General features: G+C 46.0%; 1 protein-coding gene across 1 annotated transcript in view; it reads left to right on the top strand.

Annotated features, from left to right (window-relative positions):
• The first annotated feature begins 1,546 nt into the window (after positions 1-1,546).
• The window catches only part of UGCG (UDP-glucose ceramide glucosyltransferase), a 39,161-nt gene continuing 17,591 nt past the window's right edge, over positions 1,547-23,116 (top strand). Inside the window, exons 1-2 of the mRNA XM_070055584.1 lie at positions 1,547-1,934; positions 21,212-21,353. Of these exons, the coding sequence (XP_069911685.1) occupies positions 1,837-1,934; positions 21,212-21,353 (240 nt within the window). The 5' untranslated portion in view covers positions 1,547-1,836. The remainder of the gene's footprint in view (positions 1,935-21,211; positions 21,354-23,116) is intronic.

A 23,116-nucleotide genomic window follows, 5' to 3' on the forward strand; every position in this document is an offset into this window, starting at 1 on the left:
TTCTGATCCAGCTCTGCTATGACCTGGGAAAGCAGTAGAATATGGCCCAAGTCTTTGGGCCCCTGAACCCATGTGGGAGACCCAGAAGTAGATAAAGACCTCCCCCCCCCCCCCGCCTGTGTCTCACTGTAATTCTGCCTTTCAAATAAATAAATAAACCTTAAAAAAGCTATTAAACATCCGAAACTGATTCTCAATGTAGAAACTATTTTTCTAAATTGTAGTTTATCATTTAATTGTGGACTGAGATAGCTCATTCAATCATCATTATCTATAAGAAATAGCAATAAGAAACCACTTCTTTTCGAAATTGGACACAATTCTGAAATCTGCCAAGATAGGTCATGGAGTGTTTAAAAGGAAATAACTTGAAATAATAAACATTGTTTAAACAAAACCACCGAGAAACAGTATAAACTCATCTGGGCTAAAGAAACAAAATCTCCCTCGATGGGCATTTTAAAAATAAACACTGGTTACCTTACTGTCCAGGGACTCTTTCCATTTTAGAGCAGTGACCATCAACCTGGACAATTACATTTTTCTAATAGTTAGCTAGCCACATTTTAAGTTTTTTGAAACGTGAAACTCATTTTTAACCTAATATATCCAAAATGTATCGTTTCAGCGTGTGCGTCATCAAGATACCACGCATTAACGAGATGGCCTTGAACCTTGGGGGCGAATTAACACAGCACAACTCAGTCTGAATTTGCTACACGCTAGGGGCTCGCGTGGCCCCATGTGGCTACCGTTTTGGCCAGCACGGTCTTAGAGGGCCTGATTATCATTTGATTCTTCACATCCTGAACTTGGGAATTCCATTTATAATACACACCGTCTCTAAAACGCTCAGAGCTCTGTGAGGCACCTGGAGCTTATTTTGCTCTTGGGTCCGTTTCGATCCAAGATCCCACAGCATTCAGAGCAGCGAGGACGGAAGGCAAAGGGAAACCCTGGCGCGAAGGAACGAGGGCTGGTAGCCATGCCCGATCAGGAGGCTGCAGACGCAGCGAGCCCAGCTCGGGAGGCTGCCCGGAGCCCCGTGCCTTTTTCTGGGGGCGCCCGGGAGCTGCAGAGCCACAGATACAGCGACAGCAGCCTCCGACTAGACACCAGGTGCCGAGCCGCAGCCGCAGCCGAGGGACCTGGCCAGGGCTGCAGCGTTGCCGGTCTCGGCGCCTCCGCCCGGGACTGCCGGGTGCACAGCAGCGAAAACCCGAGCGGGTGCAAGGCCCGTCTGCGCCCCACCAGGGAAGCCGCCCAGGGGCGCACTCGCGCCGGCGACGCTGCGGGCGCGCGGGCGGCGCGGTGGGCGGGCAGGAGCGGGCGCACCGCCCCCGGGGGGCGGGCGCCGCGGGTCCAGAGGGCGGAGGCGGGGCGGGGCGCGCCGGGGAGTCGGGGCGCGGGCCGCCGGTTTCCATTAGTGCGCGGACCTGCGGCGGCGAAGCAGAGCGGCTGAGCTACGCGGCCCGGAGCCCGGCGGGGAGGCGGCGGGGCGACAGCAGGTCGTAGGGACCGACCCGCGGCCGCCGGCGTCGGGAGAGGCGAGCCCGGGTGCTGGGCAGCGGCTGCCCTGACCACAGAGCGCGGCCCCGCAGCGCCCGCAGCCGCGAGCGCGCCGAAGGCAGCGCGCGGGCAAGTGCGCGCGGACGGGGGCGCGCAGGCCCTGCCCGCCCCTTCCGTCCCCACCCCCCTCCTCCCCTTCCTCTCCCCCACCTTCCTCTCGCCTCCCTGCGCCCCCGCATCGGGCGCCCACCCAGTCCTCCTCCGGCGCGAGCGCGGGCGGCGGCGGTAGCGGCCGGAGCGGGCCGGGCCCGGCCGGCGGGCCGGGGGATGGCGCTGCTGGACCTGGCCCTGGAGGGAATGGCCGTCTTCGGATTCGTCCTGTTCTTGGTGCTGTGGCTGATGCATTTCATGGCCATCATCTACACGTGAGTGAGAGGCAGCCGGAGCAGCTCGTGGCGGGGTCCGGCCGGGTGGACAGGCGAGGGCGGGAGGCTTTTTGCGCTTTGGAGGGCACTGGAGTTGGGTGGGGGTGGAGACAGCGGATGCCCAGGCTGATCCCCCCCATCCGCTCTCCCCTTGGCCCGGTTGAGCGGGGGTCCTTGTAGGGGGAGGGGTGGGAGAGGATCGTGTTGGGCTGCTGGGTTGCAGGCGGCTGCAAAGCCAGAGCAGAGGAGGCTGCTCTTACGTGTCAGGCGGAAGGCTGCTGGCTGGGTCTGATTGTGTGGGGATCCGTGTGATGTTTCATCTGGGCCAAGACGTATGGTGGATTGTTTTCTCTCTCGACCTGGGCTACGTCCCTGTTACGATGGTGATCGTTCCCGCTCTTCTGGTAGCCGCTGCCCGCGTCCTGGAGACCCCCCTGTGGATTCTCTGCTTCCTAGGAGAGCTCTCTGTTCTCAGAAAGGTGTGAAGCACCTGTCTACCTCAAAAAAAAAAAAAAAAAAAAAAAAATGTCCACCAGACCTCCGAGCTGGCGCTGTAGCTCTGTTGTCCCGGGTTCTACAATGCAGTTTGATTTTCTCTCCTATTTTCGATTCCTCATCAGTGGGTCTGTTTAGATCTGTACCCTCCGTCCTGCTGCCTAGGTCTCTTCAGCCTTCATGTAACACATAGTTCTTGAGGCCTACAGATCCCATTCACCGTCTTGGGGCTGGGGACACAACAGAGAGCAGGACAGAATTCCTGTTCTCGTGGCGCTTCCATTGAAAAGGAGGAGGCAGATCACCCAAGTCCAGATAGTGATAAAAAAAAAAAAAAAAACTGAATAAAAAAGAACAGCATGAGGGGGATGAATAGAGACTTGAGGCGTGCGACTAGTTTTGCTGTTTCAAGAGTTAAGCTGTGTTTAAAATGAAATCTATGTCAATGAATGAAAGAATTGCGTAGAGCACATAGTAAGGATGCACATAGCTTTTTAGCCTGCAAAAGAAAAAAAAATCTTTATCACCAGCTAGAATGGGGTATATGTTAGTTGAAGAGAAGGAGGGTTTTAAGAAATTTATTACTTTTAGCTTTTCCTAAGTACAGAGAAGGTGTGCCTTTCCTTTCCTGGAATGCATGGTGTTAGTATTGGGCGGCATTTCTGGGGCCTGGAGAAAGATCCGCTGCTTGTGCAGATGCATTGGTGTATCTTTGGAGGTGAGGGAAGCCTCTTGGATATTGTTGGTCTTCATTTTTGGAGTTTGTGAGCTGTAGTCACTGAAGACATTGTGCAGTTCATTTTTTTTTTTTTTTTTTTTTTTTGACAGGCAGAGTGGATAGCGAGAGAGAGAGAGACAGAGAGAAAGGTCTTCCTTTGCCGTTGGTTCACCCTCCAATGGCCGCCATGGCCGGCGCACCGCACTGATCCAAAGGCAGGAGCCAGGTGCTTCTCCTGGTCTCCCATGGGGTGCAGGGCCCAAGCACTTGGGCCATCCTCCACTGCACTCCCGGGCCACAGCAGAGAGCTGGCCTGGAAGAGGGGCAACCGGGAAAGAATCCGGCACCCCGACCGGGACTAGAACCCGGTGTGCCGGCGCCGCTAGATGGAGGATTAGCCTATTGAGCCACTGCGCTGGCCGTGCAGTTCATCTTTAATGTGTGAGTTCTTTAAAAACAATGTTGTTACTTTTTCAGTGATAACAATTTAAAAATAATTTCTATGTAAGGATTCAGACCACACAGAGAAGAATGAAGAAATTTAAAACATACATCAAAACTATCATTCCAATTACTTTCTCTCTCTCTCTCTCTCTCTCTCTGCACGTGTGACTGAGAGAGACAGAGCGGCAGGGAGAGGAACAGAGAGAAGGGAGTCATATGGTTATTATTTGTAACCTGCTCTCAAAATTCATCCATTTACAAAATGCTTACTGAGAAGCCAAATTGTCTGAGGCACTGTTCTAGGTGCTGGAAATGAGTGAAGACACACCAGGCCCCAGTTGCCATGGAGCTGCCTTGTAAAATCTCATGATTTTTTTTTTCATGTCAGTAAATGAATGATCTCTGCATTATTTTTAATAGGTGCATGGTATTTTAGTTGATGAGGTACTACTATTTACTCTTGATGGGCATTTAGGTGGTTTTTGGTTTATGGCGATTACAAACACTGATGAATTCATGTGCATGCATCTTTGGGAGATGGTCTCCTTAGTTTACATTTCTGAAAGAGGAAGGAATCACTGGGCCAAAAGTGGTGTACGTTTCAATCTTTGATACATCTCGCAGCATAGAAATGTTGTATCTATTTATAGTCCTGGTAACGTTGTATGATGGTACCCACTTCCCTTTAATAGTCACTATCTTTTGTCTTAATTTCATGCCTTTAATTACAAGTTACACTGAATACTTTTTCATATTTGTTTGCTAGTTACATTTAATTGTATGTTACATGTTTAATCCTTTGCCTGTGCTGCAATTTGTTGCTGAATTTTTTTTGTTGTTATTGCTATGGAGGTAGCTTTTCTACCTGTCATATGTTACAGTTATTTTCCCTCTGTTTTGTCTTTCAACTTTGTATCTGTCTTATATTTAATGTAGAACCTTGGGTGTGTGTAAGTGTGTTTTACCTGGTAGTCAAAGTCTTTCCTGTTTTCTGACTCTGGTGTAATTTTTCTGTCTTCCCCATCTTCCCCGCCCCGCTCCGTTGTTATATATGTTAGTCTATGTTTCCCTTTAGTATTTCGACTTATCTCTCTTCATATTTTAAAACATTTTAATTTTTTAACTCACCTAATGTTTTACTTTGTTATACCATGAGATCTGAAGTGCTAATTTTAGTTTAATTTGTCCAAAAATTTTAACTTGTCTCCAATTCATTTACTGAATGACTGGTTATTCCACTGTTAGGAAATACTGTCTTTATTACAGAATAGATTCTTTTTTATATTTGGGAATGTTTTAAGACGTCCAAAACCATTTCATAGATTTCTTAGTTCTTGAACCACTATCCACTGTTTTAACTCATGAAATTTTATTATCTGGTGAGGAAAGTTATTTATTCTTTTGAAAAATTGTTTGTCTTTTTGCACATTTTTACTTCCGGATGAACTTTAGAATCATTTTTGCAGACTCCTAAATAATCTGGTTGGGTTTTTGTGGTTGAAAATGTTAAATTTATAGCTCAATATGGAGAAACTGTTTCCACATGGGACCATGGGACATTACTCTTCTCCCCCTTATATAGACATAATGACAGATGTCACATTTCTTTCATTAAGATTAATTCTATTGATGTACCTTAATATTCCAAATAAGCATCTGAAAGTGTCTGTACTCTTAGACTTGAGACAACTCCAGAATTACAGGGTTTTTGTGTGCTTAACTGTAAACCACAAGTTTTCTTAAAATGAACACAGATTGTATGTCTTCTTGAATCCTTTTTTGAAGTAAGACACATTATAAATAAATTAAGATGAGAGGATAGCAATACCCCCTTCTACAAACTTGGAGCTTATTTTCAAAAATTTATGTGGCTCTATATCTAGTAGTCAGATTAAGAAACGTAATGTATGAGCTTGTGTTTAATACAAATACATAATGAAACTGCAGAGCAGAACTGGAGCATTTTTAAAAACCAATTGGTTGCTTTACAGAAAATTAAATATAGTGTGCAGTGGTATTTAGTTAATTTAGATTTCAGATTTTATTGTGTATTTTTACAAAGAGATAAAGAGCTAAGTATTATTGGCCTGTGTTAAAAAAAAAATGGAGCTGAATTGGATTACTACAATGAGTACCTCTTGTTCAGTGAAATTATTTGTTCTGATTTCATGGATGTCTTACAGTTCCTTTAAGCCTGCAATTTAAAACTCTTGTGATAACTTATGAACCGGAAAACCCTTACTTCCAAAGTTTTGAAACCATCTCCACTCATCTCTGCCAGTAGCTTTGCTCCCTTCCAATTTTAATATGTACCCAAGGTTTAATCACTTGATAACATGTTTTACATTGCAGGCACTTGGCAGAATTTCTTTGATGTTAATGTTCAGATTAGGGCCATCTGAAATTCAGGGGTCTTACTCCCCACATTTTAAATTTCCCCAAAATAACTAATGGTGATAACCTAAGCAGGCGGACTGGGTTAAATGATCTCTGTAGTTGGTGTGCTTCTTCTCTTGCTGCGAGGGCGAGTGTGGTTGCATAGCTTGGGGGCTGCGTGAAGTCGTGTAACAGACTGGAGCTGGTGTTGTCTTCCCCTGTCACCCTTCAGAGCCACATTGCTGGCTCAGGAGGGCATCTAAACCAGACACCGTCCCTGTTGTTCTCCTCTCTGCTCTTTTTCCCATCTCTTCTTTTTTTTTTTTTTTTTCTTCCTACTCCTGTCCCCCAGGTGACATTTTCTTTTCTCTCTGTATATAATATCCTAATGTTTAGCAATAGGCTTTCATCTTTTCAGTTAATTGGCTGGAGGTGCCAGGCTAGTGTGGAACTACTACTTGTATCTACAAATATTCACCAGCCTCTAGCAAAGTAGAAATCCTTTACCTGCACTTTTTTTTTTTTTTTCAAGTTAATTCTGCTTTCTACAGATAAGCTATTTCTAACCTTTCTGGTATATCAACATTTATTACTGATGTACAATTTTTTTGAAGATTTATTTTATTTATTTGAAAAAGAGAGGTCTTCTATCCGCTGGTTCATGCCCCAAATGACTGTAACAGCCAGAGCTGAGCTGATCCAAAGCCAGGAGCCAGGAGTTTCTTCCAGGTCAACCATATAGGTGGCAGGGGACCAAGGACTTGGGCCATCTTCTACTGCTTTCCCAGGCCATAGTAGAGAGCTGGATAGGAAATGGAGCTGCCAGAACTCGAACCGGCACCCATGTAGGATGCCAGCACTGCAGGCCGGGGCTTTAACCCACTGTGCCACAGTGCTGGCCCCTAATGTACAAATTTTGAATGGAATTTATACACTTGATGTATCATGATAACTGCAGTAAATTACTTGTCAGAAAGTAGTTGTATAACTGTTAACAAGTGGAATATTATTTTAAGGTGGGTGACTTTTGTCTTCCATTCTTGAATAATATACTGGTGTTCTGAGCCAACTCAAAAGGTTGTTCTCTGGGCTCAGTCTGAAAGATGCCCTGGGAGTAATCAGATGTTGATCCATGGGATCATTGCTGTAGGACCACTTTTTGGCAAATGAATGAGCCCCTGAGCCCCTTTCCCATGAACCTAAGGAAATACAGAATTGGACTATAGTGTGATAGCTTTAAAGCGCAAAATGAAAATTGTCATTTACTTTGAATATTCCCTGAGAGTTCTGTGGATTCCTGGATCTCTGATCGCTGGCATTTCTCCCTGTAGCTTTATTCTTCTTCTAGTTTATTTTCTTTATCACAGCCTGATCTTACTTAGGTAAGATCTTAGGTCATGTATTTAAAATAATTCCTCATTGCCTTCAGGTTAAAAATTCAAGTGGCTTAAGAAGACAAACACAGATCTTTAGGAGCTGAACTATCTCCTGTACCAACTTTTCCACCGACATTCTCCTGGATGTGCAGTGAACGTTCTATAGACTTGTTTCCCCTTCCTTTCTTCTTTTTCCTTTCCTTTCTCTCTCTCCTTTTTGCTTAATTAACCCCTCTTCATTCAGATCATTCTAGATTTTAGTTCCTTCCTATGTTGAGATCCGCTATCCTTCCATAGTACTTTGGATTTACCCATCTGAATTGTAGATGAGGGCTAAGTTGTCTCTTTTCCCTATCATACGATAACTTTTCTAGGGCAGGGATGATGTGTTATTTTCTATTGTCGTTCTAGTGTTTACTAAGCACTCAGTTATTACTTGTTGAATGGATGATCTTTCAAGTTTCTCCAGTATTAATATTGGGTTTTGCTTATTCATTTATTCAGTCTCAGTTTGTTATTTGAGTTAGTTGATTGGCTTTGGGCATGCTTGGGGCTGGTGTTGTGGCACAGGGGCTGAGCCACCACTTGCGACACCAGTATTCCGTATTAAAGAGTGGGTTCGAGTTCCGGCTGCTCTGCTTCTGATCTAGCCCTCTGCTGATGCACCTGGGAAAGCAGTGGAAGATGGCCCACGTTCTTGCGTCCCTGCCTCCTGTACGGGTGACCCAGATAGAGTTCCTGGCTCCTAGCTTCAGCCTGGTAAAGCCCTAGGCTGTTGGGGGCATTTGGAGACTGAACCAGAGGATGAAAGATATCTCTCTCTCTCTCTCTGTGTGTATGTGTGTCTTTCTCTCCCTGTCACTCTGCCTTTCAAATAAATAAGTAAATGTATCTTTTTAAATCACATAGAATTTGGGGGCTGGTGCTGTGGCATAGTAGTTAAAGCCACCACCTGCAGTGCTGGCATCCCATATGGCGCTAGTTCAAGTCCCGGCTGCTCCACTTCCAATCCAACTCTGTGCTAATGGCCTGGGAAAGCAGTAGAAGATGGCCCAAGTGCTTGGACCCCAGAACCCATGTGGGAGACCCAGAAGAAGCTCATGGCTTCAAATAGGCCCAGCTCCAGCCATTGCAGCCATATGGGGAGTGAACCAGCAGATAAAAGATCTTTCTCTCTGTTTCTCCCTCTCTCTGTCTATAACTCCACCTCTCAAATAAATAAATAAATAAATATTTTAAAAAGAAAAAAGAATTTGGTTAGATGCTTTCAGTAGTCATAGATTTTAGTTAAATTAATAGGACAGTGGGGCAGGTAATTGGCCCAGTAGTTAAGTCGATACTTGGAACACCAGCGCCCCATTTAGGAATGTCAAGCTGTTGCACTTCCAGTCCAGCTTCCTTCTAACATGCAGCCAGGGAAACAGCAGATGATAGCTCAAGTACGTGGATCTATGCCACACACAAGGGAAACCCAGATTGCATCCCACACCCTTGGCTTCAGCCTGACCCAGCCCTGGCTGTGGTGGCCATTTGGGGAGTGAACCAGAAGATGGAAGTACACTCCCCTTCCCTGCTCCTCATTTTAAAATAAAGTGAAAAAAAAATTTTTTTAAAAAGAATTTACCTGGACCAGATAGTATCATTATCTCACCATTTCTAACCAAATGTGGGTTAAAGTAGAAACAGGGCCATATCAATAACTTGTTGACTTACAAATTCTTGGTTAAGTCTGGATTGTCCCCCTCAAGGTTTTCCAAAGGGAATGCCTGTCTTGCCATAAATAATCTTTACCCTTAGATCTGCCCTGGAGGAATGTGGAGCCCAGGGCTACTCTGAGTTGTTTGACAAATGCCATCATAGCAAGTGTCTCCACTCTTCCTCCATAGAAATTTATTTTATGCACAAAATAATTTAATTTAAGCATTAAGTTCAACTTTAAAGGATTGTGAAGCAGGGGAGAGGGACCCTCTCATTTGTTTCCCATTCATGTGAAAGGAGTGGATTTTGAGTATATGGGGTGTGAGGGTGTCCTGTGTTTTTGAGCACCACCTGATGGGTTCATGTCTCCTGGGTGCCTGTCTTATTTAGTAACTGCCAGCAAGCTGTTGTGCTGTACCCATTTTCCATGCACTGGGGCTAATTCTGTCGTCCCCAAAGTGATAGTGAGTTGATTTTTTATTTTTATTTTTTTTATTTTTTTTTATTTATTTTTTTTTTTGGCAGAGAGGGAGATGGGAAGGGTGGTGAGGGATCTTGTAGAAGTTAGGAAAGCTCTTCTACTTCTTTTCTGTGTGGTGGAATCCTTTATATTCTTTGTATGGAAGGCCATCATCCAGCAACAAGAGTGTGTTTCTCTGCTCAGCTAACTCACGGCTGATTATTTTTCACTGTTAAGACTGCATTTAGTCAAAGGTATGCTTTGTGTTGCTGATTAAGCTCATGCAACAGCATTTTAGAAATGCTAACTGCTGTATGGAAATAACATTACTCATTAACACATATTGATCATAAACATGGAGTCCCAGCCTTGCAGAGCACAATTAGAACTTTTAGTCACTGTCTCGGACTGGGCGAAGCATGGCCCTGCTGGTACAGCAATCAGCCTAATTTTTCATGAAATATTAACTAGCTTCGTGACATGGGGCAGGGGAGATAAATTCCTTTGAATCAGATAAATTGGCTCAGCTGAATCCCACAGCAGAACTGTAAAAGCATCACAATCAGGCTGTTAAGCAAGGTGATCTTTGTCCTTATGGAATCCATATTCTCCCGTTGAAGCCCAGAGTGGCTCTTCCCACTTGGGTCTTCCTTGTGAAGAGCTGTCCGTGTTGAGGTTGCTGCCAAGGCTGCTCACCTCTGCTCTGCATTTTCCCTCTCCCTGAGGGGCGTCCCTTCGTCCTGCTAAAGCCACGTTAAGCTATAAAACTGCAGATGTCATGCAAAAACCATGTCATGAAAATCTCTACAGAGAGGGAGGGACGGTGAGCCCAAAGGATGAGAGGGTGAAACAGTGAAGGATAACGATGACATCACCATTCTAGAGAGGTGGGGTGCGAGGAAAGAAAAACCAACCAAGCTACCCTGAGGCCACCCCATCCGCTCAGAGGTTGAAAGCCCTTGTGCGGGGTGACAGTTGGGGTTCATGAAGCCAAGGCAGCTGGGACATTCCGCAGAAGCCCCAAAGATGCCTTACTGGCCGGTGGCACGCCTTGACCTGTTCCCTGATTAAGTGTCCTTTTCACTCACAAGGAGAAAAGCAGGGGCCCGAAGGCCTGTCTCTTTCGCCTGTGGTTCAACCCCACAACCTTGGGACCTAGGCGCTGCTCCCCTGCCCCCGCTGCAGGCTGGAGGCAGGCCCAGCCTTGCAGCCCTGTTCCAGGGGCTCCTCCCCAGCCTGGCCTTGAGGGTGGTGATACCCCAGTGACACCAGTGCTGCTGCCTTTTTTTTTTTTTTTTTTTTATAGTGACCCTAGCTCTTGATTTAAATTTGCCTTTGAAAGTAATTTCTGGGGAAAATGATAATGTATATTGAAAACACTGTCTGGTCTGCCCCATCAAAGTTGCCCACTTGAGTTTAGGATTCATTTTGTCTTTAAAATGAAATCAGAACCATTGACTAGCCATGGAGGAAGCCTGTTCCCTTTATACCCAGTGCTTTCCTGAGAATGTGAGAATATCGGCTTTCTGGAAATTAGATGGACATACGTATCAGAACAGAAGATTTTATTTCAAGAGAACCAGGATTGCTGTTGTAATCCCAAATTAGGGCTCCTGCTGGCCCAGATGCCTGGGACAGTCTGTCCCTGAGAGCCGACCAGGTGACGGGGACGCGGGATTTCCCGCGGGCCTGGGCTCAGCGGGAAGGCTGACTTTGAGGCTTGGCTCACTGGCCTGGGCAACACAGAACTGAGTCTCTTTGGAGTCCCCCAAAAACATCCTCAGGCTGCAAGATGGCATTGCCTGGAAGCACGTGGTTACCAGTAGTTACTGTGTGCATTGTTTCTGCCCCATCGGCCCCTTGCCTCCCAGACCTGAGGGTGGCCCGCTGTCCCTGTGCCAGAGCCAAGGGACAAGGGATTCCTGTGGCTTACGATCCAACATCCTGAGTTAACTGAGGTCAAGATACGCAGGTTTTCTGGCAACCGAGACCCCATTGAACAGTGTAAAAAGAACTCAGATGAAAACAAACCAGTTAGGCCATTTTTAATGGATAGTAATTTGTGATAATTAATGTCCCTTACTCTCATATTTGTATTATTTGTATACTTTTGGGTGATGTCTATAAAACTTTTAATTTGTTCTTAAACATTAGGTTTAAAGGCTCTTGAAGATTTAACTTTGAATGTAATGTTAGCTGAAATATTGCACATAATTTAAACTGCATTAGTTCTATGCAGTGTTTCGACTTAACTCTCCTTGAACCACACTTGAGGGCTTTTGTTCCCTGCTGCCTTTTTAATCGTTCTTTTTTCTTTTTCAAGGAGTTATTTTATTTATTTGAAAGGGAGAGAGAGAGAAAAATATCTTCCATCTGCTGGTTCACTCGCCCAATGGCTTCAACAACCAGGGCTGGGCCGGGCCAAGGCCAGGAGCCTAGAACTCCACCTGGGTCTCCCATGCTGGTGGCAAGGACCCAAGAATTTGGGCCATCTTCTTAGCAGGGATCTGGATTGGAAGTGGAGGAGCCTTGACACAAACCAGCCCTTACAGGAGATGCTAGTGTCATAGTTGGTGGCTTAACCCACTGTGCCACAGTGCCGGCCTCCTCTTTTAGTCATTCTGAATACGCGAGACTTGGTTTTATATTTATGAGAACTGAACCTAATGGCCTAATATAAAATATTTATGAAAGAATCTTTTAAAAATATTAGAAATTCCAGTCTTCCTGTTTTGGTGCGTTCGTCTCATCACTGTTTGACATCTCTAATTCTCCGTGGCAGAGAAGTTACAGCTGATGGGGAAATGTTCTTGGCCCAACCTCCCCCCCATTACCAATTACAGATAACAGTAACTGTCATTGAATGTTTACTTTGTGGCTTCATCTCCTGTATTTCTCACAACACCCTATGGGGCAGGTACTATTATCCACACTTAAAAAAAAAATGTTTCAGATAAAGGAGTAACTTGCCCAAGGAGCCCTCACAGCTAGGAGGTGCATAGCAGCGCTGGCAGCCTGCCACCAGCTCAGGCTGTTAACTGGTGTGCTGCACACTGCCAGGGCAACCTAAAAATATCCCGGAAGTCACCCGGAAGGATAGAGTATCTGTATAGGATAGAGTATCTGTATGGGAGTTTCCCAGTTGTTACCCGGCTTTGTTTCAGACCATTGGCACCTTCAGGTTCCTATGGAGAGAGTCCCTGCTCCTGCCTCCTGCAGTCCTCCTCACCCCCCACCCCCCAACCCCTGCATTCCTGGGGGTCCTGAGCAGCTCTTTCAAAGGCCTCCCATTTTTAGCCCACCCCATCGCTGCTGGGCTTCCTTGGTTTCCACTTCTACCCTATTTTGTTTTAACAGTGACCTTGTCTGGCTAGACCTGTGATGCTCAGCTTTGCGCTCTGGAGTCTCGTGGGGGACTTAAAACACACACACACACACACACACACACACACTCACACACACACACACACACACTGCTACCTGGGTGTCAGCCCCGGGCATTCTGATTTAATTGGGCCTGGCATCAGGAGTTCTGCAAACTCCCCAGGTGATTCTAACTTGGGTTTAGGCTGAGAATGACTGCCCTGGGCTGTTTATCCACAGTTGTGTCCAGCACCTGCCTGCTCTTGGCTTCGTTTAAATCTCCATCTGGCCCAGAACCCCTAGTGCATCACTTCTGGCCTGCCCCTTGCCCTGCCTTGCCTCCCATCATACCAGTCTGCCCTGTTGTCCTCAAGCCATCCAATAATTTATAGCTTCTCAGCTTTCAAATCCTGCTGAGGGTAAGCATGCAGCCATGTGGGTTAGTACTACGACCCATTCATGGTCTCAGGTCTCAGCTGAGCCTACAGTGCTGTCTGGCAGTGCTTGGTTTCTATGTTTAGCTCTGCTGCCCGTTCCTAACAGAGCCTCTTCTAAATCTTCACCGTTCTGCCACATTCTGCCCAGGTTACCTGAATGAACTCCTGCCTCTCACTGGGAACCCTAGCATGCTGTTAATTGTTTTTTGTTTTTTGTTTTTTGTTTTTTTCCTCTTTACCCATTGGCTGTCTCCCTTAGCCTGTATATGCAAATATTCCTTAAAAAGTCAAACCGAGGGGTGAGCACTTGGTGTAGCATTCAAGACACTGCTTGGGACGCCCACATCCTGTTCCGGCTGGGCTTCCTATCCCGCTCCCCGCTAATGTACACCCTGGGAGACAGCAGGTAGTAGCTTAGAGTGCTGCGGTCCCTGCCACCCTCAGGGGGCAGAATTGGGCTCCTGGTTCCTGGTCTCAGCCTGGCCCAGCACTGGCTGCTGTGGACTTCTTGGGGAGTGAACCAGTGCATGGAAGATCTCTCTCTTTCTCCCTCTCTGACTTTTAAATGAAAAAAAATTTCGAAAGTCAAACTGGGCCGGCGCCATGGCTCACTAGGCTAATCCTCCGCCTTGCGGCACCAGCACACCGGGTTCTAGTCCCAGTCGGGGCGCCGGATTCTTTCCTGGTTGCCCCTCTTCTAGGCCAGCTCTCTGCTGTGGCCCGGGATGGCAGTGAAGGATGGCCCAAGTGCTTGGGCCCTGCACCCCATGGGAGACCAGGAGAAGCACCTGGCTCCTGCCTTCAGATCAGCGCGATGCGCCGGCCACAGCGCAGCTGCCATTGTGGGGTGAACCAACGGCAAAAGAAGACCTTTCTCTCTGTCTCTCTCTCTCACTGTCCACTCTGCCTGTCAAAAAAAAAAAAAAAAAATAGAACTGATAAATGCTGCTGCTCCTTTTCTTTTCATTCAGTATCAGGTTTGGGGAGAAGCTAGTATTTACTCACTGGTATCACATCTCACACCCAGTATTTTGCTTTTTAACTTATTTCTGTCTACCTTGTGTTCCATCACGTGCCCCATCCCTGCCACAAGTGCCTGGAGGTCACCAAGTACATCCTCAGAAAGTGTTCAGTTCTTATCCCATTGGTAGCATTACTGAAAGGAGAAAACAAAATCCAAAGAAATCCTTCTGTGACTTGACTTTCATCCTCGCCATCTGTCTGTTTCCCTAATCACCACTTGCTTTTCTCCTTCATGTATTACTGGTTCTGTAAAACTGGTTATATTCCTTTTTAGCCACCTGCAAATAGCATGCTCTATCTTGGGAAAGTTTGTTTACTTATGAAACTCTGAATGGCTCCCATATCTTTTTTAAAAGATTTATTCATTTATTTGTTTGAAAGCCCAAATGACAAGAAAGTGAGAGTAAGAGAGAGAGGGAGAAATCATCCATCTGGGGGTTTACTCCCCAAATGCCCTCAATTGCCAGGACTGGGCCAGGACAAAGCCAAGAGCCGGGAACTCCATCTCCGTCTCCTGTGTGGGTGGCAGGGACTCATGAGCCATCATCTGCTGCCTCTAGGCATGTTAGCAGGAAACTGGATCAGAAACAGAGTAGCGGGGACTTGAACCAGGTACGCCTATATGGAATGGGGGCATCCCAAGTAGCAGCTTAATCCACTGTGCCACAAACCTGCCCTTACTCCCATGTTCTTATCTCTAGGTTAACCATACCTACGGGGTGCTGTGTGTGTTTATTTACATTTCATCTATTCAACAAGAATGTACTATGTGTGTCATCATTTTTGGTGGCTTTGGAGAATCTATGGTCTCCTGAAGTGTTTGTCTACGTGTGGTTCACTGCCAGCCTGGCTCAGAATCACGTGGGATGCTTACGAAAATGCAGAATCCTGGGCTCTTCCGCTGGTGCATCCAGAAAGTTCATAGCTCTCTGCCCCTGAGCACTGTGTATACTGGGTGTTGCAAAGCGATAGTCGAAGGGATAAGAGACATTGCTGATTGGTGCCCTAAGAGTGACTTTAAGGCTCATGGTTCAAAATAATGTTCATCCCTCGCACCTGTCTCTCATCGTGCCCGGATTGAGGGAGTGGCACTCGGGTTCAGACCTGAGTCACCCATATGGCTGATGAACAGCATCTTAAAGGCTGTTGTTTCTTGTATTTGGGGGGTCTTTAAAATGCTATTCAAGTGGGTCTATCTAGTCTGTGTCTTCATCTCATCCAAAAGTTGGGGTCCTGGGGGAAGGTGGGAAGATACTAGGGCCTTTAGTCTTATATAGAAATGTAACAGGGGCCTTCCCGAAATCGTGGAGTGCGGCCACATCTACTTGTTTCTAACTGTTTTTTTTTTTTTTTTAAGATTTATTTTTTATTTTTTTATTTTTGACAGGCAGAGTGGACAGTGAGAGAGAGAGACAGAGAGAAAGGTCTTCCTTTGCCATCGGTTCACCCTCCAATGGCCGCCGCGGCCGGCGCGCTGAGGCTGGCGCACCGCGCTGATCTGATGGCAGGAGCCAGGAGCCAGGTGCTTTTCCTGGTCTCCCATGGGGTGCAGGGCCCAAGCACCTGGGCCATCCTCCACTGCACTCCCTGGCCACAGCAGAGAGCTGGCCTGGAAGAGGGGCAACCGGGACAGAATCCGGCGCCCCAACCGGGACTAGAACCCAGTGTGCCGGCACCGCTAGGCGGAGGATTAACCTAGTGAGCCGCGGCGCCGGCCGTAAGATTTATTTATTTATTTGAAATGCAGAGTTACACAGAGAAGGAGAGGCAGAGAGATAGAGAGAGAGAGAGGGGCGCAGCCTCTAGTTCACTCCTCAGTTGGCCGCAAAGGCTGGATCTGCGCCAATCCGAAATCAGGAGCCAGGAGTTTCCTCCAGGTCTCCCACGTGGGTGCAGGGGCCCAGGCACTTGGGCCATCTTCTACTGCTTTCCCAGGCCATAGCAGAGAGCTGGATCGGAAGTGGAGCAGCCAGGACTGGAACCGGCACCCATATGGGAAGCCGGCACTGCAGGCGGTAGCTTTACCCACTTCGCCACAGCGCCGTCCCCTGTAACGTTTCAACGTCTGCCTGTCAGCACAGTGCGATGGTGCTAGCCAGTGCCAGGCAGCATATAGCTCACTATGTATGGGGAAGAAATGTTAGGTGTATTGAGGGGAACTAGTTGAACATTATCAGTAACCATGTACACATGTGCATTCTTAAATGTACTCTTATAGTCACCACATAGCCTTAGAACACCCAATCAAAATGTACGTAGTTATATGAGGGAGACAAAGAAGCTTAAAGGCATATGAGAAAATGCTGCAGGACCGAGGCGAAGCTGCACACTATCTATAGTAGCACCAACTGTGAACAACCCAAATACCCTTCAACACAAAAGAGTGTGATATGTTCCTGTGGGGAATGCTGTACCATATTGCAGGGAGTAAACTGTAAATGCAGCAGCATAGATGGATCTCACAAACCTAGTAGGAAGCAAAAGAGGTTAGGCACAAAGGAGTACATCCTATGAGATTGCATTTATATAAAATTTTAAACTGACAATACTAGTTTATGATACTGTGAGCCCAGGATAGTAACTACCCTTGAGGAGAGGGGGTTAAGCAGAGGGAGATATGCAGGGACTTCGGGGCTTCTGATAAAACCTTTTCTACTGGTTGGTTACCTGGGAGTTTCACTTTGAGAAAATTTTTTGTGTTGAGTATGGATGTGAAACTTTACAGTGTATCTGCTATGCATCAATAAAAAGTACCTCCCACTCCAAGGAGAAGGTCAAGGCTACAAGCTAAATGCATGATAGAAAGCACTGGATTCCCAGTATAGAAAAGGGAACAGAGAAAACGCTGCACCAGAATTGTGGCAGAAAGTACACTATCTGCGCTCGTCATCTTTCTATTCCAGAAATGGGCACCCACGAGAAATCCCATGCGACATGCAGGTGCCACAGGATGGAGTTCAAGCTGTCTAGATACTGCAGAAGCCCTGATCCAAGACACTGAACTAAAAACCGTTGTAAGGCTAGTAGACCTCGTAGATCTGTTAGAGTCGCTCATAAAACTAGCCCAGTTGGAGGAGTGCACCACTGAGGCCACTTCTGAGACACCAGGCAAATGGGCCATTGTGACAAGTTGAGAAATACAGGTATAGATCGGTGTACAGCACGCCGACTGTGGCCAAAAGCACCATTTGTCTGTGTGACAGGCAGAGTTACTGCATTCCTGCTCCACAGAAGAGCTTTGTTGACACCCATGAAAGTTGTACAAGGAGAAGGTGTGCAACTCCCCCATGAACCCACACCTCCTTGACAGAGGGAATCCGCCTGCCATTGCTGCTTCTCCTGTACCCATACCTTGGGGACTCAAAATATGCTGTTCAACAAGTGAATGCTGATCCATGGAGCGCCACTGTGTACTCAGCATGGTGCTAGGTGCAGCGTTTTTTGTTTTTGTGGTTTTAATGGACGTTCTTTTATTGTTTGGATAAATACTTCAAGAAATTCATCGGGAGGGGCTTTGGCAGTTATAGAACATAAGTGAAAACAAAATTCTCCAAGGTGTGATCTTATATCCTAGGGGATACACTATAAACTGGATGTCTTCAGGTATGGGGAGTTAGTGTCAGAGATACAGTACTCACCAGCTCTCTCCACGGAAACCCAAAGGGACTTCAGTGTTGTTTGGGGAGTCCGATTGAGTTTGTGATCAAATACCACATTCTTCACATAAAATCTCTCCCAAGGTACCAAAGGATATTAGTATTTAAAGTGAGATCTCTCCATGGGGAGAAGAGGAAAATGGAATCCACTCTATAAAATTTCACCAAAATGGGAAAGCCACTATTCAATACAGCTTCTATGATCCTTGTTGCTCTTGTTTTTCATCGAAAGCCTTGCCAAAAGCAATGAAGTGATTAATTAATGAAGGGCTGGGTTTCCCTATTAATTGGTCTGTTCTTCATATCAGTGCTTTGATAGAGTTTAATGGCACTTAATGATCACAGTTGATAAAAACGGAAGTTTTAGACCTGATTTTACTGTGGTTTCTTTCACGATTTGTATGTCTCTGCCTCATTCTCCCTGTGTTACCTTCCAGGTAATCTCCCATCCAAGTACTAACCAGGCCTGACCCTGCTTAGCTTCCGAGATCAGACAGGATCGGGGGCGTGCAGGGTGGTATGGCCATGGGCCTTCTGGGTAATCTCTACAAGTCTAGCTCCTGGTTTTCCAGTTCTCTCTTAGGCTGGGCACATGCAGTCTGCTCTCTACCTGTCGTGTGTCTGATGTCAGCGACCACGATTTTCGCATGTAGACATTATGCGGTTCTTTCCATAGATTTGGGGTGCTATTTGATGGTTGATGGTTTCTCTCATTCCTTCGCCTAGATTTTGTTCAGGCAACATGGGTCGTTTGTCTGTGGGCCCCAGGCCCCATGCGTGAGATGTCCCCTAGGAAGACTTTTTCCTTCCATTCCATTTGAGAGTTTGAGTTTGGGAGAGAGAGAGCATCCCCACATTCCCGTGGTGGGTCCGGCGCAGTCTGCTTTGCCTGTCAGGGATGCCAGATTTATCCAGGACTCTCGGAGCAGATTTCCTGCCTTTTTAATCACAGGCTTGTCTCTGTGGCTGGGTTACCAGGGCCCAGCAGGCGACCCTGAGACCAGCGCCAGCCCTTGCTCACTCACACTTACTGAGCCTCTTAATGGTGTTAGTGATTTGAACCATGTGGCTGTATTGCCAGTTAAGTCTATTAAATGTGTGGTAGAAACTACCCCCCCTCACCCCCAGTCTCAACATTCCGTCCTGAGTGGGTTTCTCCAAAAATCTTATTCACTGTTTGTTAGAAATTGGAATAGTGGTCATTTTTAGGGTTATATAAATTTTAGGTCATGGTTTTGCCTTTGTATAGCCCTCTAAGTAAATACTATAGATCAGGTTGTTTTTTTTTTTTTAAGATTTATTTATTTATTTATTTATTTGAAAGAGTTACACAGAGAGAGAAGGAGAAGCAGAGAGAGAGAGAGAGAGGTCTTCCATCCACTGGCTTATCCCCAGTTGGCTGCAACAGTTGGAGCTGGGCCAATCCAAAGCCAGGAGGCAGGAGCTTCTTCGGGGTCTTCCATGCGGGTGCAGGGACCCCAGGACTTGGGCCATCTCCTGCTGCTTTCCCAGGACATTTCAGAGAGCTGGATTGGAAGTGGAGCAGCCGGGACTTGAACCGGCACCCATATGGAATGCCAGCACTGCAGGAGACAGCTCCACCCATTACGCCACGGTGCCAGCCCCTGTAGATCAGTATTTTACAAATCATCTGTGGGAAAGGATTAGTTCTTCAAGATTTTCCAGTCTGCCATGGACTGATCTTTTGGTTAACTGCAGGAAAAATAAATTGCTGATCATGTGCTTGGATGTTACAGCAATGTCAAATTGCTACAAAACTTTCTGCAAAGTTTTCTCACTTTCTTCTCTTTGCAGACCAGTAGGAAGCAACGGGTGCACCGGACCACACTTTGAGTAGCACTGTTGCGGGTGGTACTTGATTATTTTTTGTGGGTTAGAATTTGGTGATAATGTGTTCTTTAAGCTTCTTGTTGATTTACAATTTTTCCATTTGAAGTACTGTGTTTTCTTTCTGTAGGGCTGTTTCTATAGCCTTATCTGCAGTAGGAGGTGTTTGCCTTCTTTAGCTATATGCGAGCCTGTGCCAACCAGTGTGATGGTGATACTGATGTACTCTGAAAAGTCAGTCATAGGTTAATAAAATATTTCTTTACATCTAAGGCCTGTTGATCCTAGTGGGTTTTTGGCTTTTGTTTTGTTTTGCTTTTCATCTTAATCTAGAAGATCTCGGTGGTTGGTTGTCACAATATCCAGTCAGGACTGCCAACTGGCTGGCAGCAGTTGTAAGCTGCCATGGATTTCAGAGATGTTAGAAGGTGAGAACACGTGTGTCTTAGAATATCGTGCGGATGGACACATGGTTGTTGTCACTTGGAATAAATGGGGACTTGCTGTTGGGAAGTCCTTGGAATGCACTTAGGAGGAGGAGGGAAGATTTTAGTGACCTGCTTTATAAACTCCACCACTCTGCAGAGTGGCACGTCTTGTTGTGACAGCCGGGTGCTAACTGGGGCACATTCTCTGCTCTCTGGTTGGGAGCGAATGCTGTAGCACTCTTGGAATGAACCAGCAGTGAGAATCGTGGCTGATCTATTTGTGAATTGGCGGCACTGGTGTATCTGCCAGTGTGACTGATGGACATTCGTCTCAGCGTTGAGACTGGGTTTTCTTCCTCTCGGCTTCCCTGTGGCCTACCCCTGCCATCTGAGCTTGTTAATTTGGGGAGTCCCAGTTTCCCATTTTCTTGACCCCCAAGCAGGCTTCTCGGCACTTCTTTCAGTTGCATCTTAGCTGTCTCTCTGTTAGATGGAGTTCTCCAAAGCTTCTGGTTACCCTTCCGCATTGTTCTGGCGCAGGTAAAGGTTTTATGTTACCTATTTTAAGTTCTCTGGTCACTTTGAGAGGAAGGGCAGTGTATGTGTGGGCCAGCAACGTCATTCGTTTCTTCTTCAGGTATTTCTTGAATGTCTGCTCTATGCCCAGCATAGTTCTAAGCGTGGAGAGGACAGCACTAAACACTAAATAAATATAGGGTACCTCTAAGTTCCGGAGGTTGGCTCTGGAACATTCATTCTGCTTCATTCTAGTTGGCCTACACTGTGGCCTACCTGGTTCCATTTCCCTTCATTTTCAGAGCGCCACTTAAAAAGATAGCAGTTTTAGAAAAATCTTATCCTAGGCCTGAGTAATTTATGTAGACTTCGGCACATGCTTCCCTGTGGTTTGGCACTCATATATTTAGGAATAATCTATGTGTTATTTGCTTTTTAGCCGATTACACCTCAACAAGAAGGCAACAGACAAGCAGCCCTACAGCAAGCTCCCAGGTGTGTCTCTTCTGAAACCACTGAAAGGGGTAGATCCCAACCTAATCAACAACCTGGAAACGTTCTTTGAATTGGATTATCCCAAAGTAAGTATATTATACTCAATGGGCGGGGAGGTGGGGGGGGGGCTGGGAGAATCGTGAGTTTTTCTCTCCCCCACTACACACCCACATCATAAACACTAAGAATTTCAGCACTGTATAAGGTGAAAGTATTGAACATCTGCCATGATGCTGGGCTGCTGACAAGCTGTAGCAGGCACAGGGCAGAAGTGGGGTTGAGGAAGGGGTGTCAGTTCCCCTTCTCACTGCCTCTACATTCACCCAAATAGAAACCCCTGAGTCAGCTTCCTGGACTCAGATATTCTCAAGTACCTGGTAGTTTGAATACCCAAAAAAAGCCTCATTTCGGAAGAGTTGGATCGTATATGAACCTTCAGAAGCGGAGGCAGAGTGAGAAAGCAGTGTGCAGTGCTCTGAAATGGGCTGCGTGGCAGCTGGAACCAAACCTGTGTCCCCTAAGAAACCGGCTTTGGGCCTTTAAAAATAGGTTACAGTTAGTGACAAGGTCGGGCTTTGTCTTGTCTGAGTTAGAAGTTTTTTATTGTTCTGATTTTTGCCACCTAGTTATTTTGCGCATACCACCTGTCTCCAGTCTGTAGCCTGTAAGCTCCTGGTACTCAGCTGAAGAACCTCCAGTCTTTCTGGACAGGGGAGTATTCTTTCATAGCTTCTCTTTAGTCTTCTGCCTATTGTTTCTTGGGAGAGCTTAGTCTTTTTGTATTTAGCATTCACCGCTGTGACATTTTGAGCCGCCTGTTTGAGACACTGCTTTTGGAAGTGGTAGATAACTCGTGAAAAGAAGGTGTCTTTCAGTTTCCAGCTGCTTGATTTTCAGTCGGGTGTCATTTTCCCTTGGCGATCTCTGTCCGCTTGCATCAATTCTTACCCCGTTGCCTCTGTGTTTTTGTAACTATTTGTGCTGCGTGGAGCCTCTTCTGCCTTGTTTCTTTAGGAGAGTGTGGCCCAGGAAGTTAGAGGAACATCGTATAGAAATCCGTCCCGGGGTGACAGGTTTTCACACTCTTATTTCTTTTCTTTTAGCCTTTATTTTTCTTGGTAGCACCAGAGAAAACACAAACCAGATAGCCTTAATGTAGATATTGTATCATTTAATTATTTTTAAATTTTTTTTAAAGATTTATTTATTTATTTGAAAAGCAGAGTTTACAGAGAGAGAGAGAGAGAGAGAAGAGAGATAGAGATCTTCCACCTGCTGGTTCACTGCCCTAAACTGCCTCACTGGCCAGAGCTGGGCTGATCTGAAGCCAGGAACAAGAAGCTTCATCCAGATCGCCCCCTTGAGTGCAGGGGCCCAGGGATTTGAGCCATCTTCCACTGCTTTCCCAGGCACAGTAGCAGGGAGCTGGATTGAAAGTGGAGCAGCCCGGGACTCGAACTCGCACCCACATGGGATGCCAGTGCCGCAGGTGGCAGATTTTACCAACTATGCCACAGCGCTGGCCCCAATTCAGTTATTTTTTTAGTATTGTTTTTGTATTATCTCTTTAAAAGTTTTTGAAGTAAAAAATGTATATTTCTCCTAGTTTGTATGTTTTTATGTATTAAAAAATTTAAAAGATTTGACTAATATGCATGTATTAGCCATTCAATCAACTAAACATGTAACTTTTAAAAATAAGATAACTGTATATAGTTGACTTTTTAAAACTGAAATGCAAAATATAGTCTTTTATAATTCAAAAAGAATGATATAAATGAAGTTAATTCTAAAACAAGGTCTGCAGTCAGAGAATTGGAAGTTTTTCAAGCCCCACATTATGTAAAAA

The sequence above is a fragment of the Oryctolagus cuniculus genome, chromosome 1 (genome assembly GCF_964237555.1).
Source record: "Oryctolagus cuniculus chromosome 1, mOryCun1.1, whole genome shotgun sequence".
NCBI classification, from domain to species: domain Eukaryota; kingdom Metazoa; phylum Chordata; class Mammalia; order Lagomorpha; family Leporidae; genus Oryctolagus; species Oryctolagus cuniculus.